Genomic DNA, 22,875 nt, shown 5'->3' on the forward strand with positions numbered 1-22,875 from the left:
CTCATCAAAAGCTGCTTTTTCCTTTGCCTGAACTTTCATCTTCTTGCTCTAATATCTGGTGGTCATTTGCTGACATCTCTAAGTATGACTAAACTTCCACAAATATCTTCCTGCCTCACTCAGGCCTCATATCATTCCATAATCAAACAGGACTTAATTTCCACTAAAAAATAAATAAATTAAAAATTAAAAAATGAAGCAACATGATTTACTACAGGATTAAGACATAGATATAGACACAGACAAACAGGCACACACAGACACAAACATGCATTCCCACCCTCATGAACACATATACAAATACTCAGCACTCACCCAACGTGGAGACAAACAGAAATCGACACCTTACACACACTCACACTCCCCAAACATACTCTACACCCCAGGTCCAGATACCCTCAACCCCGGAGAGACAATCGGCTCCTAGACCCAGGAGATGTTACCCTTTTCCCTGGGGTGGGGTCACGCAAGTAGTCCCTACCTGGGACCAGCTCCCCTGCTGACTCCAATGACTTCCACAAGCAGAGAAAGAGAGAGTAATGCATTGTGCTGAAAAATTATTAAATGATCTCAAGAGAAACTGCCTCTGCTTTCAAGGAGAAAACTTAAACAGGCACAAATTTTCAGCTCTAACTCCCATGTGGTAATAATGAGTATGCGCCGTTTTGTGTGTGTGTGTGTGTGTGTGTGTGTGTGTGTGTGTGTGCAGTGCTTGTCTGTGCCACAGATAGCTTTTATCAAAATGTGACGATTAGCAAAAGAGTGGGTGAAGGTGTGTCACTGTGGAGACGGGTGTCAGATTATTTTTAATCCGTGATACAAGTCCTGCATAAATGCGTCAAAGTTCCGCAAAGCCTCGCTTTGCCCATCACTACCACTAACCCACAGTCAGCAGGCAATATGATTGCAATACTTTGTAGTATTAGAATTTGCAATGGTATTTGTGTCTTTACTACTTTTGCTTAGACCAGTGGATCACAGTGACAGTTGGACAGTTGGTCCTTGGTGGAGTGTTGTGCAGACACTATCAGGAATTAGTCCAGCATAATTTAACATAAGGAATCAAAAAACAAATACAAAGTGTGATTTGTGCATGCTTACTAATTATTTACTAATTCAATTAGATATTAATTATTTAAATTAAAAAAGTTGAAGACATTTACACCACACAATGACACACAGAAAAAATACAAAGGATATGAAACAGGTGAGTAAAATATGGACCAGTTTTAACAGTTTACAATGTGCTTGTTTTACACAATTTAAATAGAGAAACAGACGTGTAGAAAATCTAACATTTTTTTTTTTTTTTTTTTTACCTCACCAAGCAGGACCAGGCAAAATATACAAGCTGTCAGTGCAGAAGCACCAGGTTCACAGTCTCATGACAGACCACAAGATACAGTCTGACTTAAGGGTTTACTCTGCCCTCTGCTGGTGAGTGTAACAAATGTGCAGAGGGCATTTAACCTACAGTAGACATGTTTTATACTCAAAATTATTAATCTCATTAAGCTATGACAGAATGTCCAGAGAGAAAAGCATCTCGGGAAGAATTTGTTGAGTAACATTTTCCCAGAATGAGAACAATATTGGCCATTAAAAAGTGCTCACCTGTTGGACGTTTCAAGCAAGTATTTATCCTTAAACAATCTAGGTACGTTAGTATTGCCACACCTGATAGGATTTGGCTCAGATTTTATGCCTGATGATCTTTGAGGCATAACACTCCTATTTAATGGGGACTGGGATGTAAACTAGGAGTACACTAGCTGTGATGCCCTGAGGCTTGGTTTGTGCCTGCTGTCTTCTCTTGGTCCTGACTGGGGACCTTTTACATGTTAGGCAAATGTGTTCAGTCCAAAGAAGCACACTTACCCTTGCATAATAAAACATTTAAAATGTTACCTGAAAAAGTTATTAAACCAAAAACATGACAGCAAAATAACAGAGGGATTAGGAAATTATGTCCAAGTTCCAGTTCTTATTTTGCAGAGACGCAACTTTAAGACGCAGAGGTGTGGAGATGACAGTGTGAGAAAAATGGTTCAAAGTGGAATTATTCATACACAAAACCACCAGATCAAAGAACATTCATCCGAGGGAAACCCACAATGAAACTCAAATTTTGTCGATTACATCATTCACAGTGGAGTACACTGGCTCGTCTTCCTCTTTCTCCTTTTCTAGTTCAGACTGTTTCAGGTCCATCTCTGTCATCATCTCCTCCTCCTCGCCCTTCACCATTTTATCTTCCTGTTTGTCTTTTATTGCTTTCTTAATTTCAGCATACTCCGTCTTTGTGCTTTCTTGCTTTCTCTCTGACTTGCTGTTTCTTTTCAATAGGGAAAAATCAATGTCTGCATACTCCACTTCTTGCGGAGCACCGCTGATTTCAGGCACGTCTTTCTCTGCTGCCACACTTTCATCTTCAACTTCTTCTTGTGGGTTGGACTGATTGTCTTGTGTTTCTTGACCATCATATATGTGCTAGGTACAACGTAAATGATACAAGTCAATTACCAGCCTCCAAAAACCCAGTATTGCACGTTAGATTGTGTCTATCTGGGTAATCTGCAATACTGCAATACTAATGTCAAAATCATGTCATGCAGTTCTTTCTTCTGTGGGTTGAAAATCAGGTTGATTCAAACCTAAATTACTTTTTCACAATGCTTACACATTCCTTACATTTTTCCATTAAGTTTAAGTTGTGGTGTTTGAAATAGCAGCAAGAAAGACAGAAATCATGGTGCTGACTGTACTATAAGACATACTATCTAACAGAAACTTCAATTTATGCATTTTTTTTTTTTGGTAAAACTCCTAATTAAAGATGAAAGTCTATTACATTGATTGTTTGATTAAAAATCTGATGTGGCTGTGTACAGAGGCAAAACTACAGAAATTCTGTCTTTATCCAACAAATTATGGACCTATATGTGGTTCAGCATTCCTATGTTATAGTCCACAGTGTTTTCATGAAATAATCTTAATGAGAATAACTGGGATTATGTTGATTTATCTGTTTTCAGTGATTTAGGAGGATTATGCAAAACTTACCCTTTTGGCTAACATGAAACTAGGTGGAGAAATAAAGGGTGGGCTTATGAAAAGAACCAATTAATTTTTGGTACTGATCTGTCCCTGTTTTTTTAAATTGCAAAACTTTGAAGCAAATATAATCAAATATAATTTGATTATATTTGCATGTTCGAAATAAATTATATCTATCTAAAAAAAAAGATGAGTTTTCTTTTTCTCTGTCCTCTTTTATTGCATATATTTTCCTTAAGCAAATGCTGATGAATTAGACTGATAGAGGTTGGACGTAGTTCAAAGGCATCATGAATACACAGTAACCTACCTCCAGTACTTGTTTATCCTTGCAGATCTTTTAGTACGTTAAAACTATATAGAAAACCAAAAGACTAAATATGTATATTTCAGTAATGAGGATATTTGTGCACAATTAAATACTTTATAATTATGTAAAAAAAAAAAAAAAAAAAAAAAAAAAAGCTAAATGAACATAAATACCTGTGGATCGTCTTGACTTGTTACCATCTCCAAAGTCTCATCCAAATTTCCAGAATTCTTTGTTTTTTTTCTGAATAAAAGGGTTTTACATTATTAAAGTCAAGTGTAAATACATCTATTTAAAAAAAAAAACGAAAATATAATAAAAACAAGTGTCGTACCTTGAACATTTTTTAATCAAACAGCAAACAACTGCAGAAAGAACTACTCCAATCAAAAAGGCAATGATGATTTCTAAATATCCCACGTTCAAAACCGATGAGTCAGCTGTACTCAAATGGAACAACATGAAAAAGGTCATTTCAAAGATGCTTTCAATTATATACAGTCCAATTAATTGATTTTCTAATGTTTTTATAAATGCAAAGGTCTCACTTATGAAAATTAGAATACATACCCACTGTATCGGAGACACTTCGGATCATTAGATTTTTTTTTGCTTCTCCCTTTTCATTGTTGCTCACACATTCAACAGTGCTGTTGCCATAGTTTTTTACCTTTAGACTGACAGTGCTGTTGACTGTGTGATTTGACACAGTCGTTTTGATAGCGTACTCTTTGTGGTTTCCAAGGAGTGGCCATTTGATGGTAGGTAAAGGAAACCCTTCACTGATACACACACAGGTCAAAACCTCTGCTTGAAGCACACATTCAGAGACATCCTGGATCTTTGAAAACCCTGAAAACACATGACCAGAAATATAAACAAGGTGAGGTATGATTTTAAGTGTAAATATGAACTTCACATCAAACAACTGTACTATCTACTTACAAGACACAATCACACTGACAGATGATGTTACAGTTGTGTCTGGATGTGTTGCTGTGCAGGTGTAATATCCCGAATCTTCTGCTGTGACATTCTGGATGACAAGTGTAGCTGAGCCACTGTCATTTTGCAGGTCAGTGTAAGCTCCAGTATCTTTGCTGTTTGTTTTAGAGCTAAGGTCTCTCCACATGATAAGGGCTGGAGGAAAACTTTCAACACTGCAGGTCAGATTCAGAACATCTCCCTCCTTTATGATTGTATTCCCAGTGATTTGAGGTGTCCTTATATCTGTGGAGAACATTGCAGTAGTTTTTTTCAGAATGAAGAAAATAATTGAAATAAAATGAGAAAAAATAATAATCAGCTTAGTTGTCCCCTGTGGTAACAACCATCATAAAACTATTCAAAAAGGTAAAGTCAAATTTGTCTCCAGATATTTTGCTGTACAGATGTATAGATATACAGTTCAGTGTATTCTTATCACATTTGGGATGACAAGTGTAGCTGATCCAGTGTCATTGTGCAAATTAGTTTCATTGTAAAGGTCTGTGCTGTCAGTTAAGTGTCAGGACTGACAAAGCCATCCACCACTAGCAAATGTCAGTGTTGCTGTCTTTGACAGGAAGTTGTAAGCAAGGAACATAGACGTTAACATAGATGCCAGATACTGTTGACAGCAATGCTAAGCATTACACCCAGAGCACAATGTGCCACAACTTTCAGTTAAGTTATTTTAAATAATAAGAAATGGTTTCCAATGGCTCTTTAATACATACATGTTGAGGCAGCTTGACATATTTAAAAGTGTCTGAATACAATATTTTTATTTACCTGAGTGAAAAAAGCTCTGTCTAAAGGATAAAATTGCTTACTCACACATCACTGTTATGTTGATGTTTTCTTGCAGGATATTGTTCATGTGTTTTGCTGTACAGACGTACTGTCCAGAATGTCCAGTTGTACCATTAATTATGGAGAGTGTGGCTGATCCAGTGTCATTGTGAAGGGTTATATCAGAACCAAGTTTAGACCACATAATCAGAGATGGAGGAAAACTTTCAACACTGCAGGTCAGATTCAGAACATCTCCCTCCTTTATGATTGTATTCCCAATGATTTGAGGTGTCCTTATATCTGTGGGGCACATTACAATATCACCTTCATTACAAAGCAACAAGGTGATATTTATCAGTTTTTAAACTGTGTTGATAGGCCACGTAAAACCAGAGTCATGATAAACAATATATACGCGGCGTTTTTTCCTCAATAGTTTCGTCACATTTACTGTGTAAGGACAGCGCTAGCAAGCACTCTCTGCTTATGAGCAAAACAAAAAACAAAAAAACAAAAAAACAAAACAGGGGAAGTTTTAGGAGTGACAGAGAGAGAGAGAGAGAGAGACAGCAGAAAAAGAGAGAGAGAGGGAGTTTTTTTGATGTGAGAGATTTGTGACGTTTAGCGTGTTTGGGGTGTGTAGTTAATGTGTTGTCTTGTGTAGTTAGTGTGTAGTGTTGTGGATAGTTTTGTGTTGTGTGTCAGAACAATGAGGCGACTGCTGTCTCCAGGTAGAAACAGGAGTGATACACCTGCTGCTGTCAGACCTGCAGGTATCAGGCTGATGTTCTCCTTTATAGTGGACAGGAATATTTGGAGTGGCACAAATAATTTGTGTGGCATCTTATTGAATGCAGAACAGCTGATTGTTCTGTAAATAGTTTGAAATGGTTATTTAAAAAATCAAGGTAAAAGTTAAATGGATGCAAATAACTTTGTTGTTTGCAAAACTTGTGCATATGATTTTAAAACTGACAATTTGTATTTGCATTTAAAGTTATGAAATATGATTAATTAAACATGTTTGTGGTTGTTACAGTAAAAATATAACTTTTTCTACTCTGATTTTATGTTATTTGTCCAATTTTAGATCAATTGAGTTAATACAGTATGTCAAAATGAAAACATAACTGTAAATTCAGACACGTGAGGTTGTGCTGAAAAGGAAGATACCAAACAAGGTAAAGTAAATCGTTTTTAAAGGTAAAATGTGGAGGGAAAATCAAAAGTAGTTAAAAATGGCCAATTATACCCTGGACCCCAGAGGGTGAACGTTTTTTTTTTTTTAAAGTAACGCAATAGTTACTTTTCAAGTAATTAATTACTTTTAGAATATTGTAACTCAGTTACTAACTCAGTTACTTTTTTGAAGAAGTAACTAGTAACTATAATTAATTACTTTTTCAAAGTAACTTGCTCAACACTGAACAAAACAGCCTGGTGGTAAATAAAAAGAAAACCTGAAACCCTGACACATACAACGAGTTGATTGGGATATTTGGCTCCATGTTAACAAAACATCTGGGAAGTAGGTACACACACTGTGAGCTAGGTGACAAATCTCTGTTTGTCGACTATAATAAATGTTGTTGCCCTTGCTAGTTGGCTTCAGAAATAATGGCCAGTTTAACCTATTATTTGTACTCTATTTGTCAGGCGTTGTGTGGAGGCGAGGAAGAAGGAACCCAAACGCAGGACTCGCAGGTAGGTGAAGACTGGTGAAGGTTTATTATAAGGAGTGGATGAACAACGGGTGAACGGACACTGACTGGCTGGACAACTGAATGGCTGACTGAACTGAGGGAACACACGGGAAGGACAACATAACACCAACATCATCAATGACACGACAGTGAACGAGTAGAAACAGAGGGCTTAAATACACAGACTGATGAGGATGATAATGAGAGACCGGTGAGTACACAGCTGAACATAATCTGGCTAATGACACAAGACGAGCTGACACAGGAAAAGCAGCAAGTGAGCACATGGAAGTGGCAAAATAAACTGAACATGAACAAAACTGTAAACACTGGGTCACCGACCCAGGAACCCTGACACTATTAATGTGCAAAGTCAGTTAAGTGTTAGGACAGACAAAGCCATCCACCATTAGCAGATGTCAGTGTTGCTGTCTGTGACTGAAGTTATAAGCAATGAAGAAAGACATTAAGATAGATGCTGGAAGCTCATGACAGCAATGCTAAGCATTATATCCAAAGCACAATGTGCCTATTATTTTAAAATATAAGAAATGGGTTCCAATGGCTCTTTACATAGATGTGGGACAGCTTCATATTTAAAAGTGTCTGACTACAGTTGTTTAATTTCTCTGAACTCATATTTTCAGATGACTGAGTGAAAAAAAGCTCTGTCTAAAAGCACAAGGTTATTTACTTACATATTACTGTTATATTGATGTTTTCCTGCAGGATATTGTTCATATGCTTTGCTGTACAGACGTACTGTCCAGAATGTTCAGTTGTAGCATTAATTATGGAGAGTGTGGCTGATCCAGTGTCATTGTGCAGGGTTATATCAGAACCAAGTTTAGACCACATAATCAGAGATGGAGGAAAACTTTCAACACTGCAGGTCAGGTTCAGAGTTTCACCCTCCTTCACATTTGTGCCCCCTGTGACGTTAACTTCCCTCACATCTGTTACACAAAAATACAAATTACACAATAATGAAACTTCTCTTTTTCTCTTTCCAGCAAGACCAGTTGACTAAGAGAGCAAACTGCTTTCAAAAGAATTCAGCATACAAAATTATATAGTAAAAATACTCACAGTTTACTTTTAAAGTTGAACCCTCCTCCGTAGTTTTTTCCCCAGTGAAGCGGATTTTACAGGTGACATTGGTGTTGTGGTGTTCAGCAGAGGAGTTGAAAGTCAGAGTTGAAATGTGTCTTTGTGTGAAAGCAGTTAGAGTTTTAGTCCTGAAAGAAGTGCTGCTTCCTGTAATGTAAGATTCAGTCCCTCCTGCTCCTCTCCATGTCCAGGTGATTTCAGGAACAGATCCAGAGCAGAGACCAGGAGCAACACAGTTCAGTGTGGCCTGCTGTCCCTCTGTCAGTGTGGGAAGCTTAACTCTGGGTTTCTGACTAAGACCTAGTGGAAACATAGAACGTAAGAATAATCTGGTTAACTGCCTGAAGTTCATCAACTACTTATATTTTGGCTTAAATTATAGGAAATTATGTTAAGCAGGTAGATGTGGAACATAAAGTGTTGTATTTCGTTCTAACAGCACACAGGGGTAAATAAATGTGCAAAATCACTTTATACTTGAGACAAAAAATGAATAAATAAAGTAGCACAAAAACCAATATTTATTCTCAACATCCTTTTTTTGATGCAGTGTTTGTACCTTCAACTGAGACAGTTGTCTTTTGAATAGATGCAAATCCATCTTCTCTCCATTTCCGTTCACCATTAACTCTGATCCGATACAATCCAGAATCCGACTCTTTGAGATCATTAATGATGATGCTGCAGTTGTTCTGTCTTATATCAGGCTCTAAGAGTGACACACGTCCTTCAAAGCCATACTGAACACGGATATTGTTTTTGTTGCTGTGAAATATTATTTCGTGATCATAGTCACATCTTGAATATGCTTCACATTTGTACCAAACTATATGTTTGGGTGTAAATCCAAAACCAGTAGTGAAAGAACACGGGATCACAACACAGAGTCCAGCCTCTGCTGTTAGTGTCTCACTAAGTGCGATGCAGTATTGTCCACTGCATTGTTGTGATGTGACTGTTAATACAAAGGAGGTAAAAAAAAAAAAAAAAAAAGAGGAAAAGAATATTTGGTTCATTTGAATCGTTGGATTAATTTATGATGAATTCTACTTCAATAATGAATACTTATAATCTGAATGCATTTCAAAAAAACACTTTTAATACTCACACACACACACACACACACACACACACACACACACACACACACACACACACACACACACACACACACACACACACACACACACACACCTGCACATATAACCGTATAAAACAAAAATGATAAAGCAGAATTACAAGATTAGAAACAAGAAGAATCAAACCTGTTTCAGCATTACTGACTCTTTTACACAAAAAGAAAGATGCCCAGATCAGAACAAACATCCTGACTTGATTCTCAGCACGTGCAGTCTCTCCCTCCAGTGAGAAACTTTATTGGAGCAAATGAAGTAAAGAGATATTAAGGGAATTCAACATCTTACATCACACATTGTAATAGAGGATGTGGCATGCTTGGTTATTCCGTAGTTATGTATGCCTACATCATTACCCTAAAGTTTTTCTGGTAAACAAAGATCTGTTCTCAAAAGATAAATGACCAAAGCAAAATATTTTTTACAGCTCAACAAAAGCACTAATACAATAAAAACTGTTACTACTGTACTGAACAGTGGATTCTCAAACTAACACATTTTTTGACCAGCACAGTCAACACCTTTATACAATATTGTTTAGTGTTTTAAAGATATTTTGAAAAAAACATTAAATGAATGGTTTTGTTTTTTTTTTTTTTACCTCTTTTGTCTATTTCTTCTTCAGTCTTCTATCCACAGTGAAAGTCTGCTGACTTTTAATCTTCAAGCTTCTCCTTTTCCTTTCTTCCGTATTTTTACAGCAAGATTTCAGGAAGGGTGTGATACATTCAAACTGGATTACGACACATTCACTTTTATGAAGTTATCTGATGTGCACATAAGTGGTCCGCAGGTGCGCACAATAAAAGACGCGAACCAGATAAGAACGCGCGTTTGCGTAAATAGGATTTTCTGGTTGAGGACAGACATTTGTTTAGAACTCTTAAAGATGTCGAAGAAGCAAGCTCCTTTAAGCAATTACTTTGGTGTTCCTCCACCTCCAAAGAAATGTCAGAAGGAGCCCGAACCGCAAAAGAAGCGCGTATTCTAGGAAAAGTGGTTGCAGGAGGTGAACTGGCTTCAAACGAATGATGAACGCACAGAGATGTGGTGCAGAATATGCCGTGAAAATCCCAGCAGACAAAAACAGTGACTTTTATATGTACGCAAACGCACGTTGCAACTTCTTATCTGGTGCGCGTCTTTTATTTTGACAGCGAATGCGCACCACTTATGTGCACCCCTGTAACACTATATATGCTCTATATTATATAATAAAATAGTCATCATCAAGTCATAATTACAAAAAAAACCCAAACTGAAAAAGTTTTTCAACTTTGAATTCATGTTTATTATTAAATATTCTCTGTTCGGTTATGTCTCTTTGGGTTTGTGGTTTTGAATTCTTAGCAAGCGGTTCAGATTTTCATTATTTCTCTGGAAATTATTTGCCTTTTTTTTAAATATAGTTTTAGGTTTCAGTCAGAGTCAGTTTGCATGTCCCTGCTTTCTGCTAAATTATTTTATCCCCCCCCCCCCCCCCCCCCCCGTGATTTTTAGACCTGCATGTTGAAACAGTCTGCAGTGCAAACAAGCATAAAATCAGAAACTGATTGCAATGACATGGTCCTGGGTCTGTTTTCCAGTTTAGTTTATTTAAGTATTATAAATTCCTGGCTTGCCTAATGTTTATGTTGACTCTTGTATTTGTCCCTCTTACTCAATGCAGTTACCCTCTTAGCAGCTGCCTTGGTTTTATTCCCCTCTTTGTCTCAAGCCCGGTGCACTTAGTCTTTTCATGTGACTGTTTTCCCCCTTCAGTTATCTCACTTCCTGTTTTATTTTGGTAAGTCTGCTATTTCTGTAAGTAGAGGTTTTCAGTTCCCTTTTGTATTTTGTGTTTCACCTTTTTTGTATTTTGGTCATCAGCCTAAATAAACGGCTTGTTTGTTTCACTCAGTCTATCTGTGAGATTACATTTGGGCCCTCCTCTCCACTACATACCTATGACATATGATCCTGTATTTGCTTGTGTTACACAATTCAGACTGCTACAGCATGAATAGGTGTTCTGACTTTGACTAAACCATCAGACATGGTGCAGCAGCACCAGGATCACAACTAACCCCACAGTATCTGACTTGTCATGTACCGCTGCTGGGTTACACTGCCCCCTATTGGTGAATGGTGTGAAGGGTAGAGGAGAAAAAAAACTCACTACAAACAAAAGTGTCAAATCTCACTGTTTTTTTTGTTTTGTTTTGTTTTTGTTTTGTTTTTTTCAGTTTTATATGTTAGGATTTTTTACCCTACAATATTAAATGCCTTGAGGCAACAGTGATTTGGCTCTGTATAAATTAAATTTATGTCATTCAATTTTAAATGCCACTGGAACAATATGGTGGATACCCATGCCAACATAACATAAGGAAATTTCTTACAAGCTGGAGGTTTTCAGAGAAAAGAAAATACATGACCTTAGATATGAAGTTTGGTAACTGGGAAAAATACATTACTGAGAACAAAATACTGAGAACAAAATATTAAGTAGCTGTATGGTAAAAAAGGGCAACTGTAAATAAATGTACACACTTTTAATTATATCTTTTCAATGTTTCTGACAAGACAATCTCAGGGTGGGCATTTGCCATCTCAACAATAAAACAGGAAAAAATCATTCCACAACACATAGACTTAAGACTAAGATTAAACTGAAGATTTTAATATAATAAAGACATATCTAAAATTTGTATCAACTGTGACATTTTTCTAAAATATCATACTATTTCGGATAATTTGAGAGACAAGCTGACACTGGAACATTTGATTATTTATTCTTTGAAACTGAAAAACCATATTGGCCACAAGCACTTTTTCCTGACCATGATGGAGATTTAAAACAAATTCTTATCCTTATGTCCGTCTTCCTTTTCTGGAAAACAGTCTTTTATCTCCAGTACCACCACCTCCCCCTCTTTCACCTTATTCTCCACCATCATCTCCACCTTCTTCTTGTACTACTTTCTTAATTTGAGCATCATTTATCACTTTCCTCCTTAATGCTTCCCTGGCACTATTTCTTTTCAAAGGGATAAATTAGTGTCAGCATACTCCACTTCTTTTGGTCCACTGTTTAAGATCAGAGTCTGATTTTCTTCTAATAGGGAACCATCATATACCTGTTAGATAGAAAGTAAATAATATTAGTTGTTCATTTCTATCTGGTATCTTTACATTCTTTTGTTATTAAATTGTTGTGACTTTTTTTGGCCTGATAATCAACTTGATGCAACGTTGAATCTTGAATTACTGTCATGCTTTGCAGTTTTTGTATTTGTTGTTTTTGATCATGGCTGTTAAAGATGCATTTTTGCTCATTTATAGGTTCATGATTAGATTTTGGTTCACCAGAATAAGTCTGCAGGTTTCAGTGTTATAAAGCATCTCTTTTCCTGCTTAGTCTGCAAGTCCAGTCTGCTATGATTAGTGAATTTGTTTGGTTGGCACACAACCTTAATTGTACTGTATCTGTAGTCATAACTCTATGAGCATGGGTAACAAAACGTTATAGTTTGACCATACACATTTCAAACTGAATCCCAACACAATTCATAAAAATGTTTTCAGGCTTTAACACTTGCAAAATAACTGGCATTATGAGCAGTTATTTCTCTTCTAACGCATATGTTTTCAGTTGATCTGTTAGTGAAATTATGCACAAATTAACTTTCTCAATTTGAACTAAACTTGGCGGACAGACAAATGGTGGGTATGTAAAAGAAATCAGTTCATTGTGGAATGAAAATGGCCCATTTCCTTTCAAATTGTAGAAACCTTTTTTACAGTTTAAATGAAACTTCTTTCAATGCTTAAAAAGTTAAAACTTCACTATAATCCACATGCAGTACTTTGGTTTATTTTAATTGGTTTTAATGTTTTTAATTTCAAAAGCTTTGGATCTTTGCAACTTTGCAGACTTTTAGTAGTGCAAAAACAATTATGAAATATTAATCAATAAAGTGTAAATATGGCCACTTCAGCATTCTAGACATGTGAGCAAAAACTCATATAATACCAGTTATATTAAAAAAAAATGCCACATGAACATCACTACCTGTGGATCATCTTGACGTCTGTCCATCTCCAAAGTCTCATGAAGGTTTCCAGAGCTCTTCTGTTTTTTTCTGAGAATTATATTTTTTAAGAAGCAAATTCATGTTCAGCCTTATTTACAGAGAAAACCTAATAATAATTAGAAAAGTAAATGCTGTACCTGTAATACTTTTTGGCCAAAAAGCAAACAACTGCTGTAAGAAGTGTCCCAATCAAAAAGGCAACGATGACTTTTAGGTATCCCTTGCTTAAATCTAACGGTTGCTCTGCACTCAAAGGAACAACATGGAAAAAAACCACATTTTTACTTCATTATATTTTGCACAAGTTAAATGTTTTCTTATGTGTTACTAAAAAAATAATTGTTGCGGTCAAAAATTGTTTATTTGAAAACATACCATATTTTTTAGAGTTGTTGTGGATTGTGAATTTTTCTTTAGCTTCTTCATTTCCATTGTTGCTGACACATTCAAGAGTGATGTTGCCATGCTTTTCTACATTTAGGCTGACAGTGCTGTTGACTGTGTCATTTGACACAGCAGTAATGACAGAGTACTCAGTGTTGTTCTTGAGGGGCAACCACTGGATGGTAGGTAAAGGAAACCCTTCAATGATACACACACAGGTCAAGACCTGTGACTGAAGCACACATCCTGAACCATTTTGAATATTTGATAGCCCTGTAAAAAGAAATGCCAGATCATAAAAAAAAGTAAATTGTGAGTTTGGTATGAATATGAATTTCAGATTCAAGATTAGTGCTGTCTACTTACAAGTCACAGTCACTCTGACATTTACGGTCACAATTGTGTCCAGATGTTTTGCAGCACAGATGTACTGTCCAGAATCTTTTGCTGTCACATTTGGGATGAAAAGTGTTGCTGATCCAGTGTCATTGTGCAAATTAGTGTGAATTCCACTCTGAAGATTTGTGTTGTCACTAACTTTTTTCCACCCAATAAGAGCTGAAGGGATACTTTCAACACTGCAGGTCAAATTCAGAACATCTCCCTCATTAAGAGTTGTATTCCCAGTTATCAGTGGTCTCCTTTTATCTGTGGAACAGAATTCAGCAATTTATAATATGGAGGGCAAAAAAAGAATTGTTCAAGATAACCTTTAAAGAATCATGAAAGACTAAGTTTCCTTGTTCCTCATACTGCTCTCCATGATTCACATCCCAACACTAAAAGAGGGAATATCCTTGGGAATAGAAGTAATATTGGTATCTCATCCATAATTAGATTTCAATTCACTTGTATTTCTCTTTTTCGAATTCAAACATTGAAGGCAAATCACACTCTGTGCTATGGAACGTTTTCTTGAGAGTCAGGTGTTTGGGAATGGAAAGAGAGTACCCAAATGCAGGACACACATGCTGACTGACTATGGGCATGGTGTTTATTATAAAGATGGGATGAACAGAACATGGAAGGTTGAACTAAACTGATTAAGTGGACTGAACTGACAACACACATAAGGAATAGGCAATGACGAGACAAGAAACTGAGGGAAACTGAGGGCTTAAATACACTGCATATTGACAATGAATGGAAACAGGTGAGAACACAGCTGACCTAAATATAGTAGAAGATTGGTACTGTCTACTTACAAGTCACAGTCACATCAACATATAAGGTCAGAGTTGTGTCCAGATGTTTTGCTGTACAGATGTAATGTCCAGAATCTTCTGCTGTCACGTTCTGGATGACAAGTGTAGCTGATCCAGTGTTATTGTGCAGATCAGTGTAAGTTCCAATATGAAGGTTTGTGTTGGAGCTAGGTTTTTTCCACACAATAAGAGCTGGAGGGATACTTTCCACACTGCAGGTCAAATTCAGAACATCTCCCTCTTTAACAGTTGTATTCCCAATGATCAGAGGTTGCCTTAAATCTGTGGAGCAGATTTTAGTAATTTATTTAAGATAAAGAAGGATGAAATGGCTAAAACAAAAATATTGGAATATTCTAATGGATGACAAAACCTTTGACACAGAGAGTGATTTTGTACAATACTTTTTCCATGTAGGGGGCATTTTGGCTAGCATGTTTCGGCTTTATTTTTGCCTTGATGATGCAGTGAGGGACACCAATGTCCTCGTTATTTACAGTATGGAGGGAAACAAAATAATTATTCAAGATACCTAAACACAGAAAGTGGGAATATCTTTCGATAAGATGATGTCTGACCATTCTCAAGTAAAATAGGCAGCATGTTTTTGTTGGCATGGTTTAAGTTTCCTTGTTCCTCATACTGCTCAGTATTATTCACATCAAAACACTAAAAGAGGGAATATCCTTGGGAATAATAGTTAGTAATGTCATTAATAACATTAATGCAATTAAAATCAATTTTTTAATACAGTGGCAAATCAATCGATAATAAGTTTCCTTGGGGTAGTGTTTAGTACTTACATATGCTGGTAAGGTAGTCATAATTTGGTCTAAACATTTTAGGAAGTGTTTTAATTAATGTGGACTTTTGATGATATGATATTTTGTATTGATGAAGGGTCATAATAAGATCATCTATGTTATCTCTCTTTCAATTTACCAATTCACCTCTATTTCTCTTTTAACAATTCAAAAGTTGAAGGGACATCACACTCTAAATTTTGGAACACTTTATTATACCTTTAAATAAAAGTATGGCTACTTTTCCAATATATTATAGTGAAATATTAGTGCTGTCTACTTACAAGTCACAGTCACATTGATGTAAGAAATCAGAGTTGTGTCCAGATGTTTTGCTGAACAGATGTACTGTCCAGAATGTTCTGCTGTCACATTCTGAATGACAAGTGTAGCTGATCCAGTGTCATTGCACAGATCAGTGTAAGTTCCAATATGAAGGTTTGTGTTGGAGATAGGATCTTTCCACACAATAAGAGCTGGAGGGATACTGTCCACACTGCAGGTCAAATTCAGAACATCTCCCTCTTTAACAGTTCTATTCCCATTGATCAGAGGTTGCCTTGAATCTGTGAAACACATTTTAGTAATTTATTTAATAAAGAAAGGATGAAATGGCTAAAACAAAAATATTTTAATATAAATTTAACACCAAAAGAGGGAATGTCTTTCAAAAAACTGTTCCATTGCTCCAGTAGTTTTCCAGAGAAACAATGCCAAATTGTACAGTAGCTGCTCTGGCAGTGCATTGTGGCCTGATAACTACTGTTTTATTTTTGAAAATGTATTTCTATTTTCTTACCCACCTTTATCTTTATGTCATGACATTTAAAACAGGCTTACTGTAACAATACAGATCAAGGTTTTTGGCTACCTATCATGTTTATACAATTATGTGAAATTCTAAACTTTACTAGAAGGTTAGTACTGTCTACTTACAAGTCACAGTTACACTAACATAAGAAGTCACGGTGGTATTCAGATGTTTTGCTGTACAGATGTACTGTCCAGAATGCTGTGCTGTCACATTTGGAATGGTAAGTGTAGCTGATCCAGTGTCATTATACAGGTAAGTTCCACTATGAAGGTTTGTGTTCCTACTAATTTTTTTCCACACAATAAGAGCTGGAGGGAAACTTTCAATACTGCAGGTCATATTCAGAACATTTTCTTCTTCTACAGTTGTATCGCCAGTGATCTGAAGTTTCCTTTTATCTGTGGGACACACAAGTAAAGTGGGATGAAACAATGAATGTAATACTAAAAAAAACCATTAAAAAATAACCTTTGATCCATACAGTGAAAGGATCCAATATTTTTCACACTGAGGGAAATTTTCTGTTTTGGCTTTATTTTTCTCTAATAGTGCTCTCCACTATAGTCACTGAAACACCAAAAAGAGGTAGAATGGTCTTTCATCTATCAGAAACAATACCGAAGCTGACTACCTGTCAGGTTTATAAACGTATGTGTATTAGTGAACTGCAGATTTGAGAAGATTATTACCGTCTACTTACAAGTCACAGTTACGCTGACATTTACAGTTAGAACTGTATCCAGATGTTTTGCTGCACAGACATATTGTCCAGAATGTTCTGCTGCCACATTCTGGATAACAAGTGTAGCTGATCCAGTGTCATTGTACAGATCATTGTTAGTTCCATTGTAAGGATTTATATTGGAAGTCAACGTTTTCCAAACAATAAGAGCTGGAGGAAAACTTTCAATGCCGCAGGTTAGATTCAGAACATCTCCCTCTTTAACGACCGTTCTCCCAGCGATCTGAGGTTTCCTGTAATCTGTGCAGCACATTTACTTGGTTTATTTAAGGAAGGAGACAATAACATATAACCATTTACCACAAAAATATGAGTGAGCTTCTGCACTAAATTGTAGATGCTAATGTTAACAACAAACTAAACTGATACAGTGTCTTTAACATGTGCACAGTTATTTTCTATCAATCAGCATTTAAAGGACAATTTGATTATTGTAGAATCTCACTGGAGGTTTTCTCTTGAATATACACACAATATTTACAATGTTTCCATTTCTATAACTACATTCATTTTCCAGGAATGTTCTTTATGAAAGTAATCCTGTCTCTTTTTCAGAAGACCGTTTAAAAAAATTGTTTTTTTCTTTGAAAGCACAAAATTGTGAACTTACACATCACCCTTACAGTGACTTTCTCCTTCAGAGTATTGTTCATATATTGAGCTGTACAAACATACTGTCCAGCATGTTTTGTTGTTGCATTTAGGATTATAAATGTTGCTGATCTCGAATCACTTTTCAGGTTTGTGTCAGAACTAAGTCTGGACCACCTAATCAGAGATAGAGGGAAACTTTCAACACTGCAGGTCAGATTCAGTGATTCATGCTCCTTCACCCTTGTAACACCACGTATTTTAACTTCTTTCAAGTCTATGAGTCAAAAAGACAAAAAAAATAACTTCCTTACATTTTTCTCCCCAAAAGTTGTACAATTCAGCAAGGTTCACAACATTTTATGTTTGTAGCAAAGTACTCACAGTTCACATTCAAGGTTGAAGTCTCTTCTGTAATTGTTTCACCTGTAAAACTGATCTTACAGGTGACGTTCGTGTTGTGATGTTTAGCTGATGGGTTAAAGGTCAAAGTTGAGACAGGACTCTGTGTTGCATCAGTCAGATTCTCAGTCTTGTAATCAGTGCTGTTTCCTGTAATGTAAGATTCAGTCCCTCCTGCTCCTCTCCATGTCCAGGTGATTTCAGGAACAGATCCAGAGCAGAGATCAGGAGCAGTGCAGGTCAGTGTGGCCTGCTGTCCCTCAGTCAGTGTGGGAATCATTACTGTGGGCTTCAGCTTAAAACCTAATGGAAACAATTCATTTTTGATTTTTGGTTATACATTTAGGGTGTTTAAGACTTCAAGCATGTTTTTGTTTTAGTCTACATTTTTATACCTTTTACATAAACAGTCACTCTTGGAGAGAATGAAAATCCATCAGGTTTTCCATTCAGTTCACCAATAACTCTGAGGTGATATGATCCAGAATCAGACTGTTTTAGCTTATTAATGAAGATGCTGCAGTTGTTCTGGCTCAGATCAGGCTCCAAAAAGGACACTCGGGCTTTAAACCCAGATTGAACTTTAATGCTGTTGTTGGTGTGAAATATCATGATTGGATTACCACATCTTGGTTCAGATACTTCACATTTATACCAAGCTATATGTTTAGGTGTAAAGCCATCACCAGTCCTATAAGAACACGGGATCACAACACAGAGCCCAGCCTCTACTGTTACTTCTCCCTCATTGAGAGTGACACAGTATCCACTGACACAGTGTTGTCGTCCCCAGGCTGAGGCACCTATTAATGCAAGGGAAATATAAAAAAATAGACAGTTTTTAGTTTCAAACAGTAAAAGATCGTGTCTGATCCTTGATACATTACTACTTGAGACAGTAATAATACTAAATTATCATAAATTCTGGTTGATAATAGATCATTTATAATCTGGATACATGTTATGAAACAGTTTTATATGCAAATGTTAAAAGATTATTGAATATCAGCTGAATTAGGAGGTTACTTAGAAGAAGATACAAACTTATGTCAGCACTGCTACATGTCACAGAGGAAAGCAGAGCTGCCAAGATGAGGACAGACATGCTTGATATCCGATGCTCGACACGTTGAATCTCTTCCTCCACTGGACAAATTTGTATTAATGCTAAAAATAAACATTCGGAAATTACATTAAATGAAAGACTCCAGCTACAGTCACACATCTCATGAAAGTCACATCTTATGTCACATGCTTATTTATGTTGTAATTATGATGTGTACATCCTTTACCGAGGACTACGGCTGCTCCAAAGACTTAATCTTTATATAGTTAAGCACTTAACAGGACAGTTTTATGTTATCTGTATCAATGTATTATACACAGTTAACTCATAGTTATTACAGCAGTGAGATCAATAATAGTTTAGTATAAAATAAATAAGATAAAAATTGGTTAAATAATATAACAAAATATGGTTCATCTGCAGTTTAAAGTATAAACTTGAAAACCATCTTTACCTATTTTTGTCTTGTTCTTGTTCTCTCTTCTGTCCGAACTGATCTGTGCTGACGTTTTAATTCAAAGTTTCTGTTCCTCACTTTTTTCTATTTCTTCCTTCGTTTTGCAACAGGATTCCCAGATGTTTATCAGCATAACACTGAACTTTACAGACTGGCTTTGATAAAGTTATTATTACATCACACATACGTATCATACATATCACCAGTGTTGGGACTAACGCGTTATTAAGTAACGCGTTACAGTAACTACGTTATTATTGTGGTAACGAGCACGGTAACTAGTTATTATGCCAAAATCAGGAACGCGTTACTCGTTACTGGGATTTAGATAGGGTCGTTACTCGTTACTTCGTGTGGTGGCTATCGCGGAGCTTCCACAGATTCAGTAACATTAGCAAGTGGTGGAGGCCAGCAGGTGGATGAAGGAAAAGGGACGCAGAAGGAAAAGAGACCCGAGGCGGCCGCCGGTCCAAGTGTGAACTGAACTTCAGGTAAGAAGTTATGACCTGCAGTCTCTCTGGGTCAGATATAAACCAAGTTTAGGTGGAGTTTATTTTCGTTATTCTGACTTTTTCCGTACTGCGTGCTAGCTAGCATGACGGAGTTTCTATACAGCTGGGTGGGTGCTATGAAGTTAATGATGTTTAACTTTATTTTGTTCATAAGTTATTAGAGTTGCCAACCGTCCCGTCTGGTATTCAGAGAAAATATTACGCGTTTCTTATTGAGGTGAAAAGGAACAGTTTGTCCCGTAATTCAGCTACAATGAAAAAGGCACAAAGCTGGAGTTACTCTGTGTCTTTACGTTGCACAGCTGCCTCTTCTTCTCTCATTCTCTCCCCTCCCTCTCCCGTTTCTACTTCAATCATGAAAACTGATCAGTGATCAGCTGATCGTCTTTTCTCTCTTGTGTGTTTATCGCCCACTTTGCGCCGAAAGAGGAAACCAGCGGATGTCGCGCTAAACAACAGCAGCACGTTTAAGCTTGATCAGCTGTTGTTAGAATTTATTTAATATTAATTTCTAGTATCAGCTGATGTTTGCTGGAGCCACAGCTGCAAAAAAAACTGCTGGTCATGATATGGTTTGGTTATGTGGTGAGAGGGAAACATGAAGATGAAACCAGGAGATGTCCTTACTGAATCATCAGAGCTGAACAGGTGATGGAGAAACAGGTTTACCTTTTAGGTGACATGAATGAGTTGAAGGGAAGTTATGAACTGTTTCTGAGAGACAAATAACACCAGGATCCTTTTCTAAGTAGCTGACAGCTGGTAACTGTGCAGGGGCGGGTCTAGCAAAGTGTTGCCAGGGGGGCATGTAGGGCATTAACAGGGAAAGGGGGGCACAAAGAAATACTTTTCTTTCTTATTCTCATTTAAAATGTCTAGCTTTTAAAAAATAATTATCTGAGTCTTACAACAAACGATTGATAGATTGATGCATATATACCATCAGACAGTGTACATCACTGTCACAACAGTGTTTATTTTCATTCAAAGGCTTTATGATTTTTCCTATAATGGTGGGCCAGTCTCTAGTCAAAATGCCCGGGATGATTTTTTTGTCCCAGTCCAGCTCTGTATGCAGCTCATCTGCAGTCTGGTGTTGCCTACATCTTCCTATTCGGAAGGCAGAATTTCCGAGTTCTGAGTACAATCGAAAGCACCACGACTGCAGTTTTTGTGTTGGATGTAAAAGGCGCAGATGACACTGTGACGTAGGCTAGAATCATGGCAGCAGTCAATGACGGTCCAGGCGTGGGATTTCTCTCGTGGAAATATGCACATTATCTTTTTCTTTCTATTGGTAGGTGGCACAGTGCACTTGTGGCAAGTAAGCAAGCTAGAAGATTGGCAAAGTTATGGAAGCAACACATTAACAAGAGAATTCTGAGTAAAACCAAAGTTACTTTCCCTAGTAACTAGTTACTTTGAAAGTAACGAGTAACTTGAAGTAACTGAGTTACTTTTGAGAGAAGTAACTAGTAATGTAACTAAGTTACTATTTTAAAGTAACTTACCCAACACTGCATATCACATATGTATGATATACATATGTTTCATTTCATTGATTGAATAATTAGTGTTTAGTAGGAAAAATGTTCTTTGAGGAATTTAAATACCAGTAAAATCATATCATTGTGATTATTGTGTTTTTTTTATTTTTTTTCTGTGACTTCAACAGAGTAACCCACAAATAGAACAACTATATTGCCATTAATGGGCTTTGTCAAAAACTAAAAACTGCATGTATTAAAATGGTAGATTAAATGGAGTAAAATGCCCAAAATAAAATAAAGAATGCCACTCAGCATTTCCCCATTTCAGCTGCATACAACATCTCTGCAAATACTTCAGCATTTTTTTTTTTTGTGTAACGTATTTGTATTGTGTGACAGCTGTACTGTGTATTTTAACACCATATAAGGCACTGATGTGCTCGCTGTATCTATGGAAACCTCTTGTTAAGCTTGAGGTGTAACATTGTGTGTGTGTGTGTGTGTGTGTGTGTGTGTGTGTATGTGTGTGTGTGTGTGTGTGTGTGTGTGTGTGTGTGTGTGTGTGTGTCATTCCAGTCTGACAGCTTGGGGGGAAGAAACTTTTCCGTAGTCCTGTAGTGAGGGCCCGGATGCTCTGGTACTTTTTCCAGAAGGCAGCTTCTAAAATCTCAGATGAAATGCATGTGAATTGTTGGACAATTTCAGATGATCTAAAGTACCCCAGTGACTGACTCAGGGTTTAAATGAACTCTCCTTCTGGAACAGAAAGGCCAGAGTTTCCTTCTTTTCTTTTTTTGAGTTGAACTTTTTTCTTGAGTTCTTGTATAAGAAAATAGAAAAGTGAGGGGAGAATGTAAGATTGCTATAGGGTCAACACGTGTGGTGCTTTTAACTTGGAGCCGAGATACCACATGCTTTAAAAAGAATGAGTGACAATTCCAAGTCAATAGCCAGGATTGCAGTATGTTGGTCTATTTTCTAATACCAATGAGAAAATGTGCTGCTGAAAAGAGCTGAAGTAATCTACAGTAGCAGAGAAAACAAAAGCATGAATAACATTTTCATGACATTTAAATCTGGAGATGGCTGTTATTGAGAGTGTGGGCTTTTCTCATTTCTCTCACATTTTATGCTTCCATTTCTTTCTTCTCCATCCTTCTGCCTGTAATTTGGAAATTTATCTCAGTGTGTTGCCTTAGAGGAATTCCTAGTTCCTAAAATACATCTGGAGGAGATGGGAA

At 36.7% G+C, this 22,875-nt stretch overlaps 1 protein-coding gene across 1 annotated transcript; it reads right to left on the reverse strand.

The window, feature by feature from the left end:
* Nucleotides 1–1,609: 1,609 nt before the first annotated feature.
* Nucleotides 1,610–18,764, reverse strand: LOC146659514 (basement membrane-specific heparan sulfate proteoglycan core protein-like). Its single transcript, XM_085424203.1, has 21 exons — nt 18,505–18,764; nt 18,092–18,412; nt 17,727–17,984; nt 17,075–17,356; nt 16,497–16,772; nt 15,845–16,126; nt 14,758–15,039; nt 13,919–14,200; nt 13,540–13,825; nt 13,306–13,416; nt 13,147–13,216; nt 12,556–12,574; nt 8,516–8,911; nt 7,936–8,256; nt 7,545–7,802; nt 5,186–5,443; nt 4,313–4,597; nt 3,938–4,219; nt 3,702–3,807; nt 3,541–3,610; nt 1,610–2,490 (listed from the first exon to the last, which is right to left on the reverse strand). Exons 1-21 carry the CDS (start codon nt 18,719–18,721, stop codon nt 2,122–2,124), a joined length of 5,031 nt encoding a protein of 1,676 aa, XP_085280329.1. The 5' UTR covers nt 18,722–18,764; the 3' UTR covers nt 1,610–2,121.
* Nucleotides 18,765–22,875: the final 4,111 nt, after the last annotated feature.

This window comes from Rhamphochromis longiceps, linkage group LG11 (genome assembly GCF_057381845.1).
Source record: "Rhamphochromis longiceps isolate RC_006_pf linkage group LG11, R_longiceps_female_GT1.1, whole genome shotgun sequence".
NCBI lineage: Eukaryota > Metazoa > Chordata > Actinopteri > Cichliformes > Cichlidae > Rhamphochromis > Rhamphochromis longiceps.